The 16,485-nt window shown below is 45.0% G+C and overlaps 1 protein-coding gene across 5 annotated transcripts in view; it reads left to right on the plus strand.

The window, feature by feature from the left end:
- The window catches only part of RAD51B (RAD51 paralog B), a 760,911-nt gene that overhangs the window by 563,028 nt on the left and 181,398 nt on the right, over positions 1-16,485 (plus strand). For all 5 annotated transcript variants that reach the window (XM_047797790.1, XM_047797794.1, XM_047797793.1 and 2 more), the window contains one exon: positions 9,211-9,289. In XM_047797790.1, coding sequence (XP_047653746.1) covers positions 9,211-9,289 — 79 coding nt within the window. The remainder of the gene's footprint in view (positions 1-9,210; positions 9,290-16,485) is intronic.

Raw genomic sequence — 16,485 nt, forward strand, 5'->3', positions numbered from 1 at the left:
GACTCAGAGAGGGTTAAAAAGTTAGCAAGCTCAAAAATCGTGGATGCATGCAAAGTCCTATTTCTGAGCGATCTCAACTGCTTCTCACTCCAGTTTTCTTGGCTGGACATGTTTTGGTGGAGGTCCTGCATCTCATAGACAGAAAGAAAGGAATAGAAAGAAAGCCAGGCCCAGCACCTGCCCCTACAGGAAGCAACTCTGCCTAACACATTCCCGCGGCCAGCTCATTTTACTCTGCCCTTTGCCCCCAACCAATATGAGAATCGGGGTAATGGGTGGGAAGGGAACGGATATAAAAGAGAGGAAGGATTCATTAGCACTGTTAAAGGAAGCCTGCCTGGCACAGGAATTGGAGAAGAGAAAGGGGAGGAATCAGGACCAGCTTACTCTCAGCACATGGCTGCCTGTTCATGTCTGCTTCCCTGGGCTACAAAAGGAAAACTCACTTTTTCCTAAAGCTGGGGCTCTTTTGCAGGAACTCATCTACCCTGCCAGGACCAGAACTCTGTAAAAACAGCCTCCAGGATGGCCTGGAGTTCCTGACATCCTACCCAAAGTTCCTGACATCTTTGTGCTGTCTTCTCCACACCGGTCTCTCGACACCCCCTTCGGAGGAGGAGGGCTAGGCTGGGTGGCTCCAGAGGAGGGTCATACCTATACTTTAAAAAGACACAGGCACTATCCCTAGAAGGTATCACCATCCTCAGGGCAGCCTGACGTTCCTATGCCCAGCACTTTCTGTTCTACGGCTCCTTTTCCACTTTCTGAGCCTCTTGGAAGTGGGATCAGGCCAGGAAAAACATGTGATGCTATAGCAAGCTGAAACCAAAGACTTGACTTTGGTCCTGCCCAGGCAGAGAATCTTGGCAGTGATTGATGGGGTAGACTGCTCTTTTCTATGGTATCTTCTAAGTCCCCCAAGTTCGGGGATGGGGTGCCAGATCAATCCTCGAAATGGATATGTCAGAGCTTCTGAGGGTCACCCGTTTTTTTTATTTCATCACTGAGCTTCTGTTATATATACAGCCCCATACCAGAGGGCAGGGACACTAGCAGAAGAAGCCATGATGGTGAAGATCTCTGCCTTCAAATCCATGGCAGGAGATTCAGGTAATGGGAACCATAAACTGGTAAAGAAAACAGTAACTACTGTTTGAGAGGTACAAATAGAGGGTGATGACTCAGAGGGAGAGTACCTCAGGCTGGAGGAGCTTTCTGGAAGAGGTAGCATTTTTATGGGGTTCAAAGAATAGGTAGGATTTGGACATTCAGAATGAAGGGCAGGAGTTCCCATCATGGCTCAGTGGAAACGAATCTGACCAGCATCCATGAGGACACAGGTTTCATCCCTGGTCTTGCTCAGTGGGTTAAGGGTCCGGCATTGCCATGAGCTGTGGTGGAGGTCGAAGATGCGGCTCAGATCCCGCATTGCTGTGGCTGTGGTGTAGGCCAGCAGCTCCAGCTTCAATTCAACCCCTAGCCTGGGAACCTCCATATGCCTCAGGTGCAGCCCTAAAAAAAAAGACCAAAAAAGAAAAAAGAAAAGTAGGGCAGAAAGAAGATTGGCAGTAGGCAAGCTTGTAAACTGCTGAATCAAATTACATGGATGCCCTGTCCAGTTCTCTTCTTTGTCTTGACTTGTGCAGCATCCATGCAGCAGAAAAAAATGCCCTAATCTGTTACATTTTCTGCCTCATTCAATATACTAGCCCATGGAAGTGGAGTGACCCTCACATGACAATTTGGGGGCTACCATCTTGCTGGTTGCCCCCAAAATACAGACGATGGAACTGGTTGGCTTGGGCTGGAGACCTGTCTTCTGTACTTCTGAGCTACCCACCTCAAAGGGTCGTTGTGAGGAATAACATCTATTGGTTGTTATTTCCACCATCATCATTAGTGTGGGATCCCTGGAAGGTCCCCCGACCCACCACCATCCGTAGGACCTTCCGCCATTTTAGGTCCGCTACTCTCTTCCGAGAGTCATATTAAAATGCAAACACCAAAAAAAAGAAAGAAAGAAAGAAAAAAAAAAGTACAATGCAAACACCAGAAAGGGTAATCTTGTCACTTTAGTGCTAAAGAGGATCAGCTGACACCTTATTTGCTCAGAGCACAATAGGTACCTGAGAGGAAGGAAGTAAAAGGAGGATCTGTAAGGAGAGGCCCATGAGCTCCGAAAGACAGCTTCTCCTCCCATGTTTTATTTAGAGTTCCTAGGCCTCCGGGGTTTTCACTTGTAAACTGGGAGAAACCTTCCCACCTACAGCAGAGGGAAAAAGTGGGGGGTGGGAAAAGACCATGCCTGCAAAGCCCTGGACTGGGGTGTCTAGAATATAACAGTAATGAACCAAAGAAAATGCCCTTGATCTCTGCAATCCCATCGAGAATTCAGAACATACATCTGGGAAATAAATTAGGGTAGAAACAGATGGCAGTCTTTTTTCTTTCATCTTAATGGTGGAAATTTAATTAATGATCTATCTGTGATTGCATGTCTGTTTTGTTTTTTTTTTTTTCTATTTTTATACAATTTTTACAATTTTATACTTTCCACTTATGGTTATTACAAAATATTGGCTTCATTCCCCGTGCAATACATCCTTGAGCCTCTTACACCTGATAGTTTTCACCTCCCACTCCCCCCACCCCTATATTTCTCCTCTGACTGGTAACTGCTAGTTTGTTCCCTATATCTGCAAGTCTAGATGGTAGTCTTCTAAAAACTGCAAATTTGGGAGTTCCCTTCATGGCTCAGTGATTAATGAACCCGACTAGGATCTATGAGGATTCGGGTTTGATCCCTGGCCTCACTCAGTGGGCTAAGCATGCGGAGTTGCCATGAGCTGTGGTGTAGGTCGCAGATGCAGGTCGGATCCTGCGTTACTGTGGCTGTGGCGTGGGCTGGCAGCTGTAACTCTGATTGGACCCCTAGCCTGGGAACCTCCATGTGCTGCAGGTATGGCCCCAAAAAAGTAAAATAAATAAATAAATAAATAAATAAATAAATAGTGCAAATTCATACAGTGTACATTGAATCCTTCTGCTCCATACTAGATACTCAATAAATGTTTACTGATGGATGGACTGAACAAATGAGTGAGTGCCCAAGAATGAAGGGCTCATGGTAGAAGGTCAAAGTAAAAAAATGCCCCAAATCCTAAAGGCTTCCCTGTATTGTCTGTCTTCTGCCACCAAAATGTCAGCTCCACAAGAGCAGGGCCCTCATCTGTCTTGCCCCCTGCTATGTGCTTTACACCTAGAACAGTGCCTAGCACCAGGGAACATGCCCAGTAATTGTTAGTGGTTTGAAGAAGCGTATGCATGGATGGGTGGAAAGCACAAACAATGGGTCTTACTTCCACATGATAGTGGAATTGGGGACCCAACACCTGGTACATAGTAGGTATACTTTATTTTTACCCCAGGCTTCTTACCATCATGTTTGCATTGAGGTGTTTGTGGTCATGGGCTGCTTTGGATGTCTAACCATCTTTACAGTTCTCCTCCAGCTGTTCTTTTTGTTTTTAAATTTCATTGGAGGAGAGTTGACTTTCAATGTTGTATTTATTTCAGGTGTACAGCAAAATAATTCGGTTATGCATGTACATGTATCTATTCTTTTTTCCCCACATAGGTTGTGACAGACTATTGAGTAGATCTTCCTGTGCTATGCAGTAGGTCCTTGTTAATTATCTATTTATATGCAGTAGTATGTGTTTGTTATACTCATCTTCCCAATTTATCTCTCCCTCCCATGGTTTCCTTTATGGTAACCAAAAGTTTGACTTTGAAATATGTGAGTGTGTTTCTGTTTTATAAATAAGTTCTTTTGTATCATTTTTATTAGATTCCACCACTTATAAGTGAAAACGTATGATATTTGTCTTTCTCTATCTGACTTAACTTCACTTACCATGCTAACATCTAGGTCCATCTATGTTGCCCCAAATGGCGTTATTTCATTCTTTTTTTAACGACTGACTAATATTCCATTGTATATATGTACCACATCTTCTCTGTCCATTCCTCTGTCAGTAGACATTTAGGTTGCTTATTTAGGGTAGCCAAACATGGAAGCAACCTCCAACTGTTCTCTTGTTTGTTTCCCAGTAGGAATTTGGGCTCCAATCGAAAAACATTGCACCCTGCATAGTTTGCCGAATGAGAAGAGCAGGACCTTGTTCTAGATACTTCCCTTGTTTTAGATACTATGTCTCCATTGATCTATATTTAGATCACACTAGATTTTTTGCAAACCACATCTCACCACCAACTGGTACTGATCTGTGGTGAACTAATACCTAACTCATTTTCTGAATATTAAACCTCATCTTCCCCATTCTGTAACCAATACTTGGTCCTCTTTTCTTTTTTTTTTTGTCTTTTTTTTTTGTCTTTTTGTCTGTTGTTGTTGTTGCTATTTCTTGGGCCACTCCCGCGGCATATGGAGGTTCCCAGGCTAGGGGTTGAATCGGAGCTGTAGCCACAGCAACGCAGGATCCGAGCCGCATCTGCAACCTACACCACAGCTCACGGCAACGCCGGATCGTTAACCCACTGAGCAAGGGCAGGGACCGAACCTGCAACCTCATGGTTCCTAGTCGGATTCGTTAACCACTGCGCCACGACGGGAACTCCGGTCCTCTTTTCTTAAGGACAAGGCCTTACATATATTTCAATAAAATTGTGTCCTAAGACTTGTAGGATTTGTCCCAACATTCTAACCAAACTGAAATTTATTTTCATATAATGATTGTCTAATCTACTACATTAACTCTTCCTCTACATTTTTGGTCTTCTGTAACTATATTCAGCATCCCATCAATGGGTTTAGTTACATCAGCCACAAATCCAAATTATACCTTTTCAGTGAGGTCCTATTTTATTTTAAATTGACCCCCTCTTTTGATCCAGTACATGTCCTATATTCTCTCTGCTTTTTTTCCTCCATAGCATGTATAATCATCTAACATGCCATATATTTCACTACCTATTCATTTTGTTTATTATTTTCTGCCTCCTTTAGGATACAAACTGTATTAGGGTAGCAGTTTTTGTCAATTCCATTCCCCACTGGATCCCAAAAGTTTTATAAAGATGTGGTTGAATACATCAGTGTCCTTACCCAGGGACACTGTTGAATATGATAGGACCAAGGGTAGAATCCAGGTCATTCTACTAGAGGTTGTTACCCCCTCACCAGATTGCAAATGATCTTTTGGTGACTTTCAAATCCACTTAATAATATTAGCATCTAGCCCAAATTGTCTCCACTTTATCCAGGAGGCTATTGAGAATTTGCTACTTTTTTTTTTTTTTTTTTGGCTGAAAATTAAATAGTACATGCTGGTAGTACTTCTCTGATCTATCAGTCTGGAAGTTCTTTCTATCAGCCTGGAAATTCTTTCCTTCCCAAAAGGAAGTAGGATTCATCTGACATAACTGATCACTTCCTCCTTCTAACTTCCTATAGTCATCCTTTTGATAACCCATTTTAAACACTGCTTGGGAGGGAGAGGGTATTAATCAATACCCTGTCCCAACACCATGATACCCTGAAAGGGAGGTTCTTCCAGGTGGGAGGTCCCTTCACATGAGGTCTTTGTGGCTGGGGCTCTGGGTTTGTTCACAGAGTGGACGTGTGCTCCCTGGAAGAGGAAGCCATCAGATGGTGGAGGTAGCACCACTGAGCTAAAAGGCTGAGGCCCAGACGTCATTTATTGCATTACACTTTTTATCTGAGTCTCAGATTCTGTAGTCTATAAAATAAAATTTCAAAAATATAGGGTGATACTTTATCAAACACTATTTATTAATATCCTTTGGGTTTCGTGTCTAATTTTTTCATGCAGGCAATAAAGATCTGAGTTTGGGGGTATGTTTATTTCAATTGTTCTTTGATCTAAAACATGTATATTTCTCTTCTCCATTTCTTTTTTTCCTATTTCTTTTGACACACCTTTGGTTTAGGCTCTTGTCCTGTCATCCCTGAATGATCACAATAGCTTTCCAACTGACTCCAGGACTCCCATCTCTTGCTTCTCCATCTCAGAATCTTCAGTCAGGCTAATTTTCTGAACCTGGTTATTCAGAATGTGGTCTATGGACCACTGCATTAGCATTTCCTAGGAGCTTGCTAGAAAGGAAGACCCTCAGGCCCCACTCCGAACCTCATGAGTTAGTATCTCCATGTCAGCAGGACCTGCAGATGATTCACACCACACTAAAGCTTGGGAAGCACTGTCTTCTCCTCCCCCATGCCAGTTCCCTGCCAAGGGGCATCCATTCACTCGCATTGAACCATCCCTAAACCCTCTCTGTCGGAAAAGTTCTACCTTAATTTTCAGGGTGAGATGTTTTTGCCATGAAGGTGTAAATGCCCACCTATACCGTCTATTTATTGATTCGGAGAGTGATGAGCAAGTATATATGGATAACTTTAAAGCAGTTGTAAAAACTGAGATTCAACTTGAGTTGAATCCTTCTGGTAAAAGCAAAGTGTACTGGGTTTTGGTGAAAGTTAAAGGATGGATGGTCCTTGGGAAACGTACGTGGTGAGTTGGTTAGAAATGTTCTTAGTTTGACACAGACATTTTGTAAACTTCATTCGAGCCTCAAAATTATCTCATTTAGGTGGGTGTTTTTATCCCCATTTTACCTGTAAGGAAACTGAGACTCTAAAAGGTGAGACTACCTAGAACCACAGTATTGGTTAGAATTCAGGCTACACCATAGTAACAAAGACATCGGAAATACGGTGGTTCAGACAACTGGCTCTGTACTGAGGTGGACAGGAGACCCCAGGTGGGAGGCTTTGATAATTTATGAGGCCACCCAGCTTCCTTCCCCCATTGTTGCTTCATCACCCCCCAGGATGTTGGTGAAGCTGGTTCCTGCCCTTGGGAAGAGGGAAAGGGAAAGGGAAGAGCCTATGATGTCGTTATAATCCAGAAGCTCTCACTTGTCGCTTGTACTCACACTCTATTAGTCTAAGCTTAGCCACATAGCCACACGTAGTTGCAAAAGAGGCAGAAAAATGTTGAAACCTGGGGAGCTGTTAACTAAAAGGATGAAGAAGGGTGGTTCCTAGGGGAAAATCGCAGGCCTTGCCATGGGCACCCAGCTGATCCATGGAAGAACCCACATTCAAACTCCACCACTGCAACCTGTGATTCTTCGCCATTTTATCCCACCATTTCTCAGAGCTGACAGTTAGTAAATGATTGTTGAATTGAGATAGATGGAGATAGTCCATGTAAGCCTTTTGGTTATTTGAAATTATTTCTTCCTTTTCCCCTGCCTCCCTGATTACCAAAGTGGCTCTGTGGCACACTGTTACTGTTTTTTGATGATGTTAATTTGTAAAACAGGAAACTGATATTCATCTTCCTTCAGGAGAATTTTTATGTATGTGTTTTTTAGGACTGCACCGTGGCATATGGAAGTTCCCAGGCTAGGGGGCAAATCAGAGCTGCAGCTGCTGGCCAATGCCACTGCCACAGCCACACCAGACCTGAGCCACATCTGCAACCTACACTGCAGCTCGTGGCAATGCTGGATCCTTAACCCACTGAGCAGGGCCAAGGATGGAACCCGCATCCTCATGGATACTAGTCAGGTTCGTTACTGCTGAGCCATAATGGGAGCTCCAGAATAAATGTTGTAATACAATAATTCTGCCAGTCCTTAGAGGTTCTGTGGGACCCTATGAAGTGTGATCATGGGTGTTAATGACAGTCATTTTTTTAATGACCAAATGACCGTCCCCTTTAAAATAGGTATCTTCTTGGGAGAATGCCATTGCTCAGAATTTCTCTGATATGCTAGGTTAGCTGGTATATCATCATTTCTCACTGCAGCAAGGCTTCATGACAACCACATCAAAATCTCAGAGGCATACATACAGTTATAAGCATTTAACTAATGAGTACATGGATCTCCTGGAGGTCGGCTCCTTAGACTGGGCCTGGCTGGTCAGCTCTCTGTGTCAGGTGTCCTTCATCCTCCTTCTCTCTCACCCCCCCCCTTTTTTAATTTAATATTCCCTTATTTTTCAGCAAATATTTTCTATTGCAGTACCATTGATATTGCTATACTTTAACAGTTTTTTAAAATTTAGTTCTATTGAAGTATAGTTGATTTACAGTGTTGTGTTCATTGCTGCTGTACAGCAAAGTGATTCAGCCATACCTATACCTCCATCCATTCCCATATAGGCTATCGCAGAACATTGAGTAGATTTCCCTGTGCTACACAGCAGGTCCCTGTTGATCGTCCATTCCACATACAATAGTGTGTATGTGCCAGTCCCAGGCTCCCAGTCCCTCTCTCCCCCTCTCCCATCTCCTTCTGAGCTGGCAGATTAGCTTGAACACATTTTTGTTTGGCAATAGCAGAAGCATAAGGGAACAAGGGGAGTTATGTGAGGCTCCTTGAGGCCTCGGCTAAGAACTGGAACAACCTATTATTCAAAGCAAGTCGCATGGCCATGGGAAGTACTCTACACTTCAAGTAAGAGAGAAGGTGGTCACGCGGCAAAGGGTCTGAATAGCGACTTGGTGAAGAGTTGGGACCAACAAAGTGACCTGCCATGGCCCTGCCTTTAGCAAGTTGTTTTGTTTTGTTTTGTTTTGTTTTAACGATTTTCATTTTTTCCATTAGTACTGGTTTACAGTGTTTTGTCAATTTTCTCCTGTACAGCAAAGTGACCCAGTCACACATACGTTCTTTTTCTCACATTATCCTCCATCAGGCTCCATTATAAGTGACTAGGTATAGTTCCCAGTGTAGCAAGTTATTTTGAACATTTGCAATGATATTAAATCTTTATCCTTTAAGGGTAGATTTGAAATTTCTTTAATAAAATACCTAAATGTATGAATAAAATGAGAGAAGCAGGGTAAATATGTCTGTGGGCAGAAAAGTAGCTGTTTGAGCATGAGCTGTAAAAAGGAACCATGTCTCGAACTGGCTCGAGAATGCGACATTCAGTGGTAGAATAGTTGGAATCAATGTACAGCTTCCCAAGGTGATCAGTTGATTGACGGCATAACACTCATCTGATTCGAAAATAATTAAAAATACATCAGCCTCACAGTTTATAGTCACAGGTTACCATTTTGCCTCGGAGTGGGAAGAGGAGTGCCCAGAGGCTCATCTCTGATATTTCCTCAGGACTAATCCGGAGCAACTATGCTTTCTGTGCAGATTCTCGTTGCCAAGTCCCCTCTGGCACCCTTCACCACATTCGTCTACACCATCGAGAAGGAAGGCCTGGTTCTTCAAGGTAAGATCCTTGGATGAAGCCATTTCTTTGAGCTGATTATGCTTAGTGCTGCCCACTGTGGGTGATAATTACTGCTGGGCTCCTGATAGAAGCTCCTTCAGGACAGAAGCCAAGGCCAAGATGAGTTGGCCAGTGATATATCACCTAAAATAAAAGAGATTGGCATTTGTAGCAAGAATTGGACAGAGGTGGAGGTGGGGGACAGAATTTCCTAACAGAGTAAGAAAACCGAAGAGCCAGGGCAAATCGGGCAGTCTAGAAACTGCCACCTCCCTGTCCTCTGTGCAGATCCCATGGGGTGAGGGACCAGGCGGTCAGTCTCTGACCCAGTGTGGAGGACCCAGCACTGCCGCAGAGCCCTCTTCCTTAGCGGGCTGAAGAACCACTGGGGCCGGCAGCCTCTGGGGCTCCGTGAGCGCTACTTCCTCGGCCTCCTGCTTCCTCCATTTCTTCCTGCTGTGCTCACATACCCACTGGGGCCCAGGCCTTACAGGCCTGTGCTTTGTGACACGGGCCCAAGTTCTGGCTCATGGTAGAGCCCCCATCCCACCCCACCCCAAAGGCCACAACCTAGAACTAATCCGGCAAATGGGAGAAAGTGGATTGAGAGTCATCATTCCCAGATGTTGGATCCTTGGGTGGTTAGGAAAGGCATCCGAGGGCAGGTCTGCAGAAAACAATGAACGTGAGAGGGTAAATGCAACCCCCCTTGAGCTTAGCCTACAGGGTCAGATGTCCAGCACTGCTCTGTAGATGAATGAGGGTCCCCACTGTCAGGCAGGAGGCCCTACCCTCCTGCATAGCCGCACATCTGGCCCGAACTGCAGGAGAAGCACAAAATCATGGCTGCCCAGGGGAGGACCATCTGCCCTTTAGGATTTTGTAAGCTGAGTATTTTCCCGAGTTTGTAAAACAGGGCGAGTCCTTGCGAGAACCCCATAGAGACAGACTGCATCGCAAAGACCTAGCAGGACTTTTGTGGGGCAGGCTGGGTGGTTCAATGCTTCTGACTGAGGAGCGGGCTGCAGCCTCCCCTTTCCTGTCCTTTTAAAATGTCCACTTCTTAATGGGCCCAGAAAGCAGCAGGCTTGTTTGGTGTAGCTGAGCTCCACAGCAGGGACTCGGGCCCAGGGAAGTTTGGGAGTAAGAACTACTGACCTTTGGCTCTTAGCCTTTGACTTATGCTATCCAAGTTCCTTGGTAAATATTTTTTTTACAATTGCAAATATTGTTTTCTGACAAAGAAGCAGAGATTTTAAGACCAGATTAAGCAAAGCAAACAGCAGGCCCCTTTGTTAGAGACTCTCTAAGGGTGTATAAGTAATAAGCAATCAGAAAGCTGGCCTCGTATTTACCCAGTGCACAGTGTGCCCTTTGGCTTTTCATTTTTAGAGCCTTTCTTAAAAGATTAGAAGTCTAATAAATAGCAAGTTTAGATGAAGATTTCAAGAAATTCTCTGAAAGATTACAAGATAATTTCAGGAGGAAAAGAGCCAGTTCTGCCCAGATGGCTTGCATGGAGAGCCTTAATATGGTGCCTGAAGCCCCATCAGTGGGCATTCTGGTAAAATAACACTTTGAGAGCCTGGTCTTATTTGCATACATTTTAGGATAATATTTGTGGCGACGAGATTCACAGAGTTGCATTTCAGACTCTCGTTGCTAAGATCATGATTTTGACTGGAAGGAGGAAGTTGTTTAGGGAAAGAAGAAACTGGAACTACAATGATTGGTAGAGGTTAAAAAACTGCAAAGAAAGACTGTTAGAGATAGTTGGGGAACTCCCATTGTGGTTCCGTAGGGTAAGAACCTGACTAGTATCCATGAGGATGCGGGTTCGATCCCTGCCCTTGCTCAGGGAGTTAAGGATCCGGCATTGCCACAAGCTGCAGCGTAGGCTGCAGATGTGGCTTAGATCCGGTGTTGCCATGGCTGCGGCAACAGCTGTGATTCAACCCCTAGCCTGGGAACTTCCATATGCCACAGGTGCAGCCCTAAAAAGAAAAGAAAAGAAAAAAAAAAGTTGGAAAACCAGAGCAAGTGGATTTCTAAAGGAGGCTGACCTGGGGCTGTGTGTTCAGGAAAGAGAAACATTCAAGAAAGTGTCCGATGATGCAAGCAGCCCAACCAGTAAATAAAAAATGTCTGGGAGGAGTTCCTGTCGTGGCGCAGTAGAAACGAATCCAACTAGGAACCATGGGGTTGCGGGTTTGATCCCTAGGCTCGCTCAGTGGATTAAGGATCCGGTGTTGCCATGAGCTGTGGCATAGGTCGCAGACACGGCTTGGTTCCTGCGTTGCTGTGGCTCTGGCGTAGGCCGGCAGTTGTAGCTCTGATTAGACCCCTAGCCTGGGAACCTCCATATGCCATAGGTGCAGACAAAAGACAAAAGACAAAAAAATAAATAAAATGTCTGGGAGACCTCAGGGCTTGCCTGTTTGCTTTCAAAGCTACACCTTCTCTGAGGTTTTCTGGAGGCAAGAGAACCCTTCTGTCCCCTATCTGGAATGCCACATAATACAAACCTCTGGGCATCCCCTCCCCTCTAGCCATGTGCTTCCAGAACTTTGGGAAAACAAACAGGAGCTCTGATCCTCAGAAAAATGGGTAACCCTCCCTTATTAGAGAAACCACCTTGGATTGCCATTCCAGCTCTGGAGTGTTCTTGAGAAAAATCTCTGGCACTCTAGTTTTGTCAGCTTGAAAAAGACCATGCTGACCTGGACTCAGGGCTTTGCAAACTGTTTTGCAATCCATTTGTGGGTCATGAAATAAAATTGAGGACTCACCACAACCAGCAGTAAAAGAGAAAAAAGAAATACAGAAGAACAGAAAATAACAGATTATAGCCCGCTTCATTGCACTGTTTTCGTGAAGTATTTCTTGTGTGATTGTGTGTGTGTGCGTGCATTATGAGTTCGTGTGAGAGGATAGCCGTGCAAAATGTTGTTCTTCCTTGGGTTGTAGGCCTGGGCCTGGGTGATCTCCAAAGGCCTTCCCACTTCAGCTTTCCCTGATTCTCCTAGGAGATGTGTCCTTATCCTTCGCTTACAGCTCAGTGAGTTGTACCCTCGAGATCTCCACCAACTGGAACATAAAAGCTTATTTTTCCCCCCATCTCACCAGATGACTGCGCTAAAACGCACCTGCACAATTCCCCAGGTTGAAAGCAAAGACACTTTTGATCCCTGGGTGATAACCTTGGAAAGGTACCAGAAGGCAAGGCCCAGAAGCTCTTCTTGTGTGAGGGGTTGCTCTGGCACAGTAGTCCTCAGGTGGTGTGGAGGTGGGTGCCTACAGCCTGGGGGTGAGAGGAGGGGCAGCATCCATGTCTAAAGGATGCAGAGACAGAGCAGGGGAAGAGCTGGGAGAGCGAGGGCAGCTCCTGTGGTACCCACTGCCCAGGAAACTGCCAGCCCAGCACCGTGGCTCAACATTCAGTCCCTGTAATGGAGCTTTTGCCTGGAGTGGCAGGAAAGAGCAATCCAAACAGGCTACCCTGGGTTTGGGGGGGGGGGGGTTGGGGGGGAGGGGCAGGGCTGTTCGTGAACGTGGGAATGATCCCTAGGTGCCTTTTATCCCCTTGGCAAGCCCCAGGATTCCTACCGGCCCGCTAGCCAGGAGGTTTTATAATACCTGACGAGAGCTCCTGAGTGCAGAAGCAGAGGGAGCAAATAAAAGGTGAGGCCAGACTTCGATTTACCGGCTCCACAGGCCATTCCCCTCACCAGTGCTCAAGGATTAGGATGCTGAGAACAGCCGGCAACTGGGGGCCTCGTACCCTTCCTGCCCCTTTGTTCGCTGGGATGGGAGGGACAATAAAACGGCAGGCTGGAGAGACAGAGGGGCCTGGTTAGAGATTTCTCAGGCTGCTTTTTGAAACACTTGAAGGAGCCAGTCCGTGCTATTGTTGTAGTAAAATAGAAAGCGGAACTATTCTCCTTTGGCCAAAAAAAAAAAAAAAAAAAGAGGGAGAGAGAGAGAAAGAGAAGAAAAAGAAAAAGAAAGGAAACCCATTCTCCCAGCATCTTCAGGAGGCCGCCTGGCTCAGGCTGTTACCATGGTGATACAAGGCTGTTTACATCTTCTTTGTCTGTCTCCAACTGGTCCCAGATCCTGGCCTCTCCTGGTTGAACCCAAGCCTCTGGAAGTACTTGGGCCCCAGCCCCTGGAAATATTTGGGTCCCAACAGAGAAGGATCTCACAGCCCCCAGCTTCCTGATGGTTCGGTCTCAGAGGGGCCAGGTCCCAGCAGAGGGATAGGTCAACTATTTTGTGCAACCGAAGTAGGGAAGGTGGAGGGGTGTTGGAGAAGCTCCCATTCATCCATTTTTCCTTTTGTTCTCAGAATTCACCATGAAATCCCAGTGCTGACTGAGTGGGAAAGCTTAGAGGTTTGACCAGCCCAGAGGGAGGCTAAGTGGTGGCGAGACCTAGTGGAGGGGGAAAGCAGGACTTGGCTCTGGGAACGGGCTTTCATGGACTGGGTCCTCGGAAGCAAAGGGAGCAGGTATCGTGAGCTCCAACTTGAGCCACATCTGTTCTGGTGCTATCCTTTGCTTCCCCAGCACACACATGTTGTGCCACCCAGAACACAGCTGGGGCCCCTGGGCCTCTGCGTCAGGGCCAAGATAAAGATTCTGTACCTGAAAGCAGCCAGGCTACTGCTGATGCTGCAGGCGGCCCAGGGAAAACCCAGGGCCTGGCTTTCCCGGAGCCATCCTGGCTTTCATGGGGCTCCTGGCAGTAAAGGTCTGGGGACTTGGTAAAGAAGCAGGTATTCTAGGACGCTTTGGCCTGGGAAAAGGCAGACGTGGACTTGGCGGGCTTCTCCTTGTTCACGCTTCCTTTGCCCTGTACTCTTCCTCAGGAATCTAGGAAGCCTTTCAAGAACAAAAACCAAGTTGTTTTCACCGTGGCAGAAGACAATGGACTAGTTTCTCAACAGGACAGAATTGTTTGCTTTTATATATATATTTTAAATCAGGACCAGGTAAGGCAGGTTGAATCTGGATTCTGGTGCTGTTCTCTACTAGTTTAGGAGTTTTAAAATATTGTTTAAGTGAAGGAATAGTTGATTTACAATGTTCTGGCAATTTCATCTGTACAGCAAAGTGACCCGGTCATACATATATATACATTCCTTTTCTCATATTGTCTTCTATCATGTTCTATCACAAGTGATTGGATATAGTTCCCTGTGCTATATGGCAGGATCTCATTGCTTATTCATTCTATGAGCAGAATAAACTTGGGGATAGGGCTGGGAACCCCAGGACACCCTGAGATAGGTCTGGAGAAGATTCTGGAAACAAAGCTAGTTTTCTCTTTTCCAACCACCTACTATAGGGACTCAGAAGAAACCAGAAAGCAAAGAAACAGTGATTTTTTTTTTTTAAGAGCTAAAAAAGCTATGTACCTTATCTTTCTTGTAAAATCAAGAATGGTTGTTTGATCACATGCTTTTGAAACATGTTGTCACAAAGTTGGGTTGGGTTCTTCCACCCCATTTTCTTCATCATGAGCCAGCTGGTGATTCATTGAAAACTTCTTTTCCCTCAAATACCACCATCTGAGTTCATCTGATTTCAGTTAGAACCAGGAGCCCCTGTTTCTGCCTGGTGGACTCAAAGTGACCAGCAGATTCTCCATCTGTTTCCGCCCAGGTATGGAGGCGTCTGCTTGGTCAGTATCATCCACGCACCAGGCACAGCCTGGCAGGTTTGTGGGGCCTGGGCAGAGAGTCCTGGGAGTCCGTGCAGCAGAATGGACTCACTCCCACACGCCACAGAGAGGGGGCAGAGGGGGCCTGTCACCCTGTCCTGTGCTGCTTCAGCCTGCTTCTCAGTGAGGCACTGCCCCAGGAAGAGGGGGCAGGACTGCCAGTTGCAGAGGCTCTTCTTCTCATTCAGCATTTGCTTGCCTGTCCCTCCTTCCATGACATCGGCCCACACGGGCCCTCTGCTTTGTCACTCCTCTGACTCTCGCTGTTAGCCTCAGAGAGAGTTTGTTTCCAGTGTGGGAAATATATTTTAACTACGGAACAGTACAGAAAATAATACAGCAAAATCCTTGAGTCTAATACACAGAATTAACACGTTAACATCTTGATATTTGTTTCAAATTTTTAAAATTGAAGTATGATTGATTTACAATGTTGCGTTAGTTTCACATATACCGAAAAATTATTTAGGGCATATATATATATATATATATATATATACACACACACACACACATAATATATAAGAGTTCTCTTGTGGTACAATGGGTTAAGGATCTGGTATTATCCCTGCAGTGGCTCAGGTCTGTGCTAAAGGTTCGATCCGTGGCTCAGGAATTTGCATATGCTGCTGGTGTGGCCAAAGAAAAGGTGTATATATATGTGTGTGTGTATATATATATATACTTTTATATTCTTTGCATATTAATATATATACTTTTCATATTGGCATATATGTACTTTGCATGTTCTTTTCCACCATAGGTAATCACAAGATATTGAATATAGTTCCCTGTGCTATATAGTAGGTCCTTGCTATTTATCTCTTTCATATATAGCAAGCAGTATGTATATGTTAATCCCAAACTCCTAATTTCAGATTTTTTTTTTAAATTACAGGAATAAAACTTGCCAAAATTCAAAATTCCGTCGCACCTCCTCCTACTCCCTCCCCTCTCACCCCTATGCTCCTCCACAAACACCAAAAGCCCCCTAGGGTTTGATACATATCCCTACCCGATTCTGAAAAACTTTCCCACATATATGTGAACCCAAACATCGTATTTGTTTGGAGTGCATCCTGGACGTGTATAAATGGCTTATTGTTCACATCATTCCGCAACTGGCTTTTTCCCCTTCGCATCGTGTTTTTGCAGCATATCCGTGTCGATACACGTAGATCATGTTCTTTTATTTTAACGGAGGCATCCGTATCCATTGCATGAATATACCACATGTCACCCATTCCCTTACTGGAGGAAATTTTGATTATTTGTTAACTCAGTGAATCTGGTTGCACTCGTTTCTCGGTGTGCAGGTGTGAGGGTTTCTCCAGTCTATATCAAAAAGTAGAATGGGGATGCACATGTTTCTCTTTACTCTGTATTCCCAAATTGCTCTCCAAAGAGGTTTGCCAATTTACACTTCTACCAGAGGTAGTGGACCAATTCCTGTGTAGCCGTGTATAATTATA

Source organism: Phacochoerus africanus, chromosome 9, assembly GCF_016906955.1.
Source record: "Phacochoerus africanus isolate WHEZ1 chromosome 9, ROS_Pafr_v1, whole genome shotgun sequence".
NCBI lineage: Eukaryota > Metazoa > Chordata > Mammalia > Artiodactyla > Suidae > Phacochoerus > Phacochoerus africanus.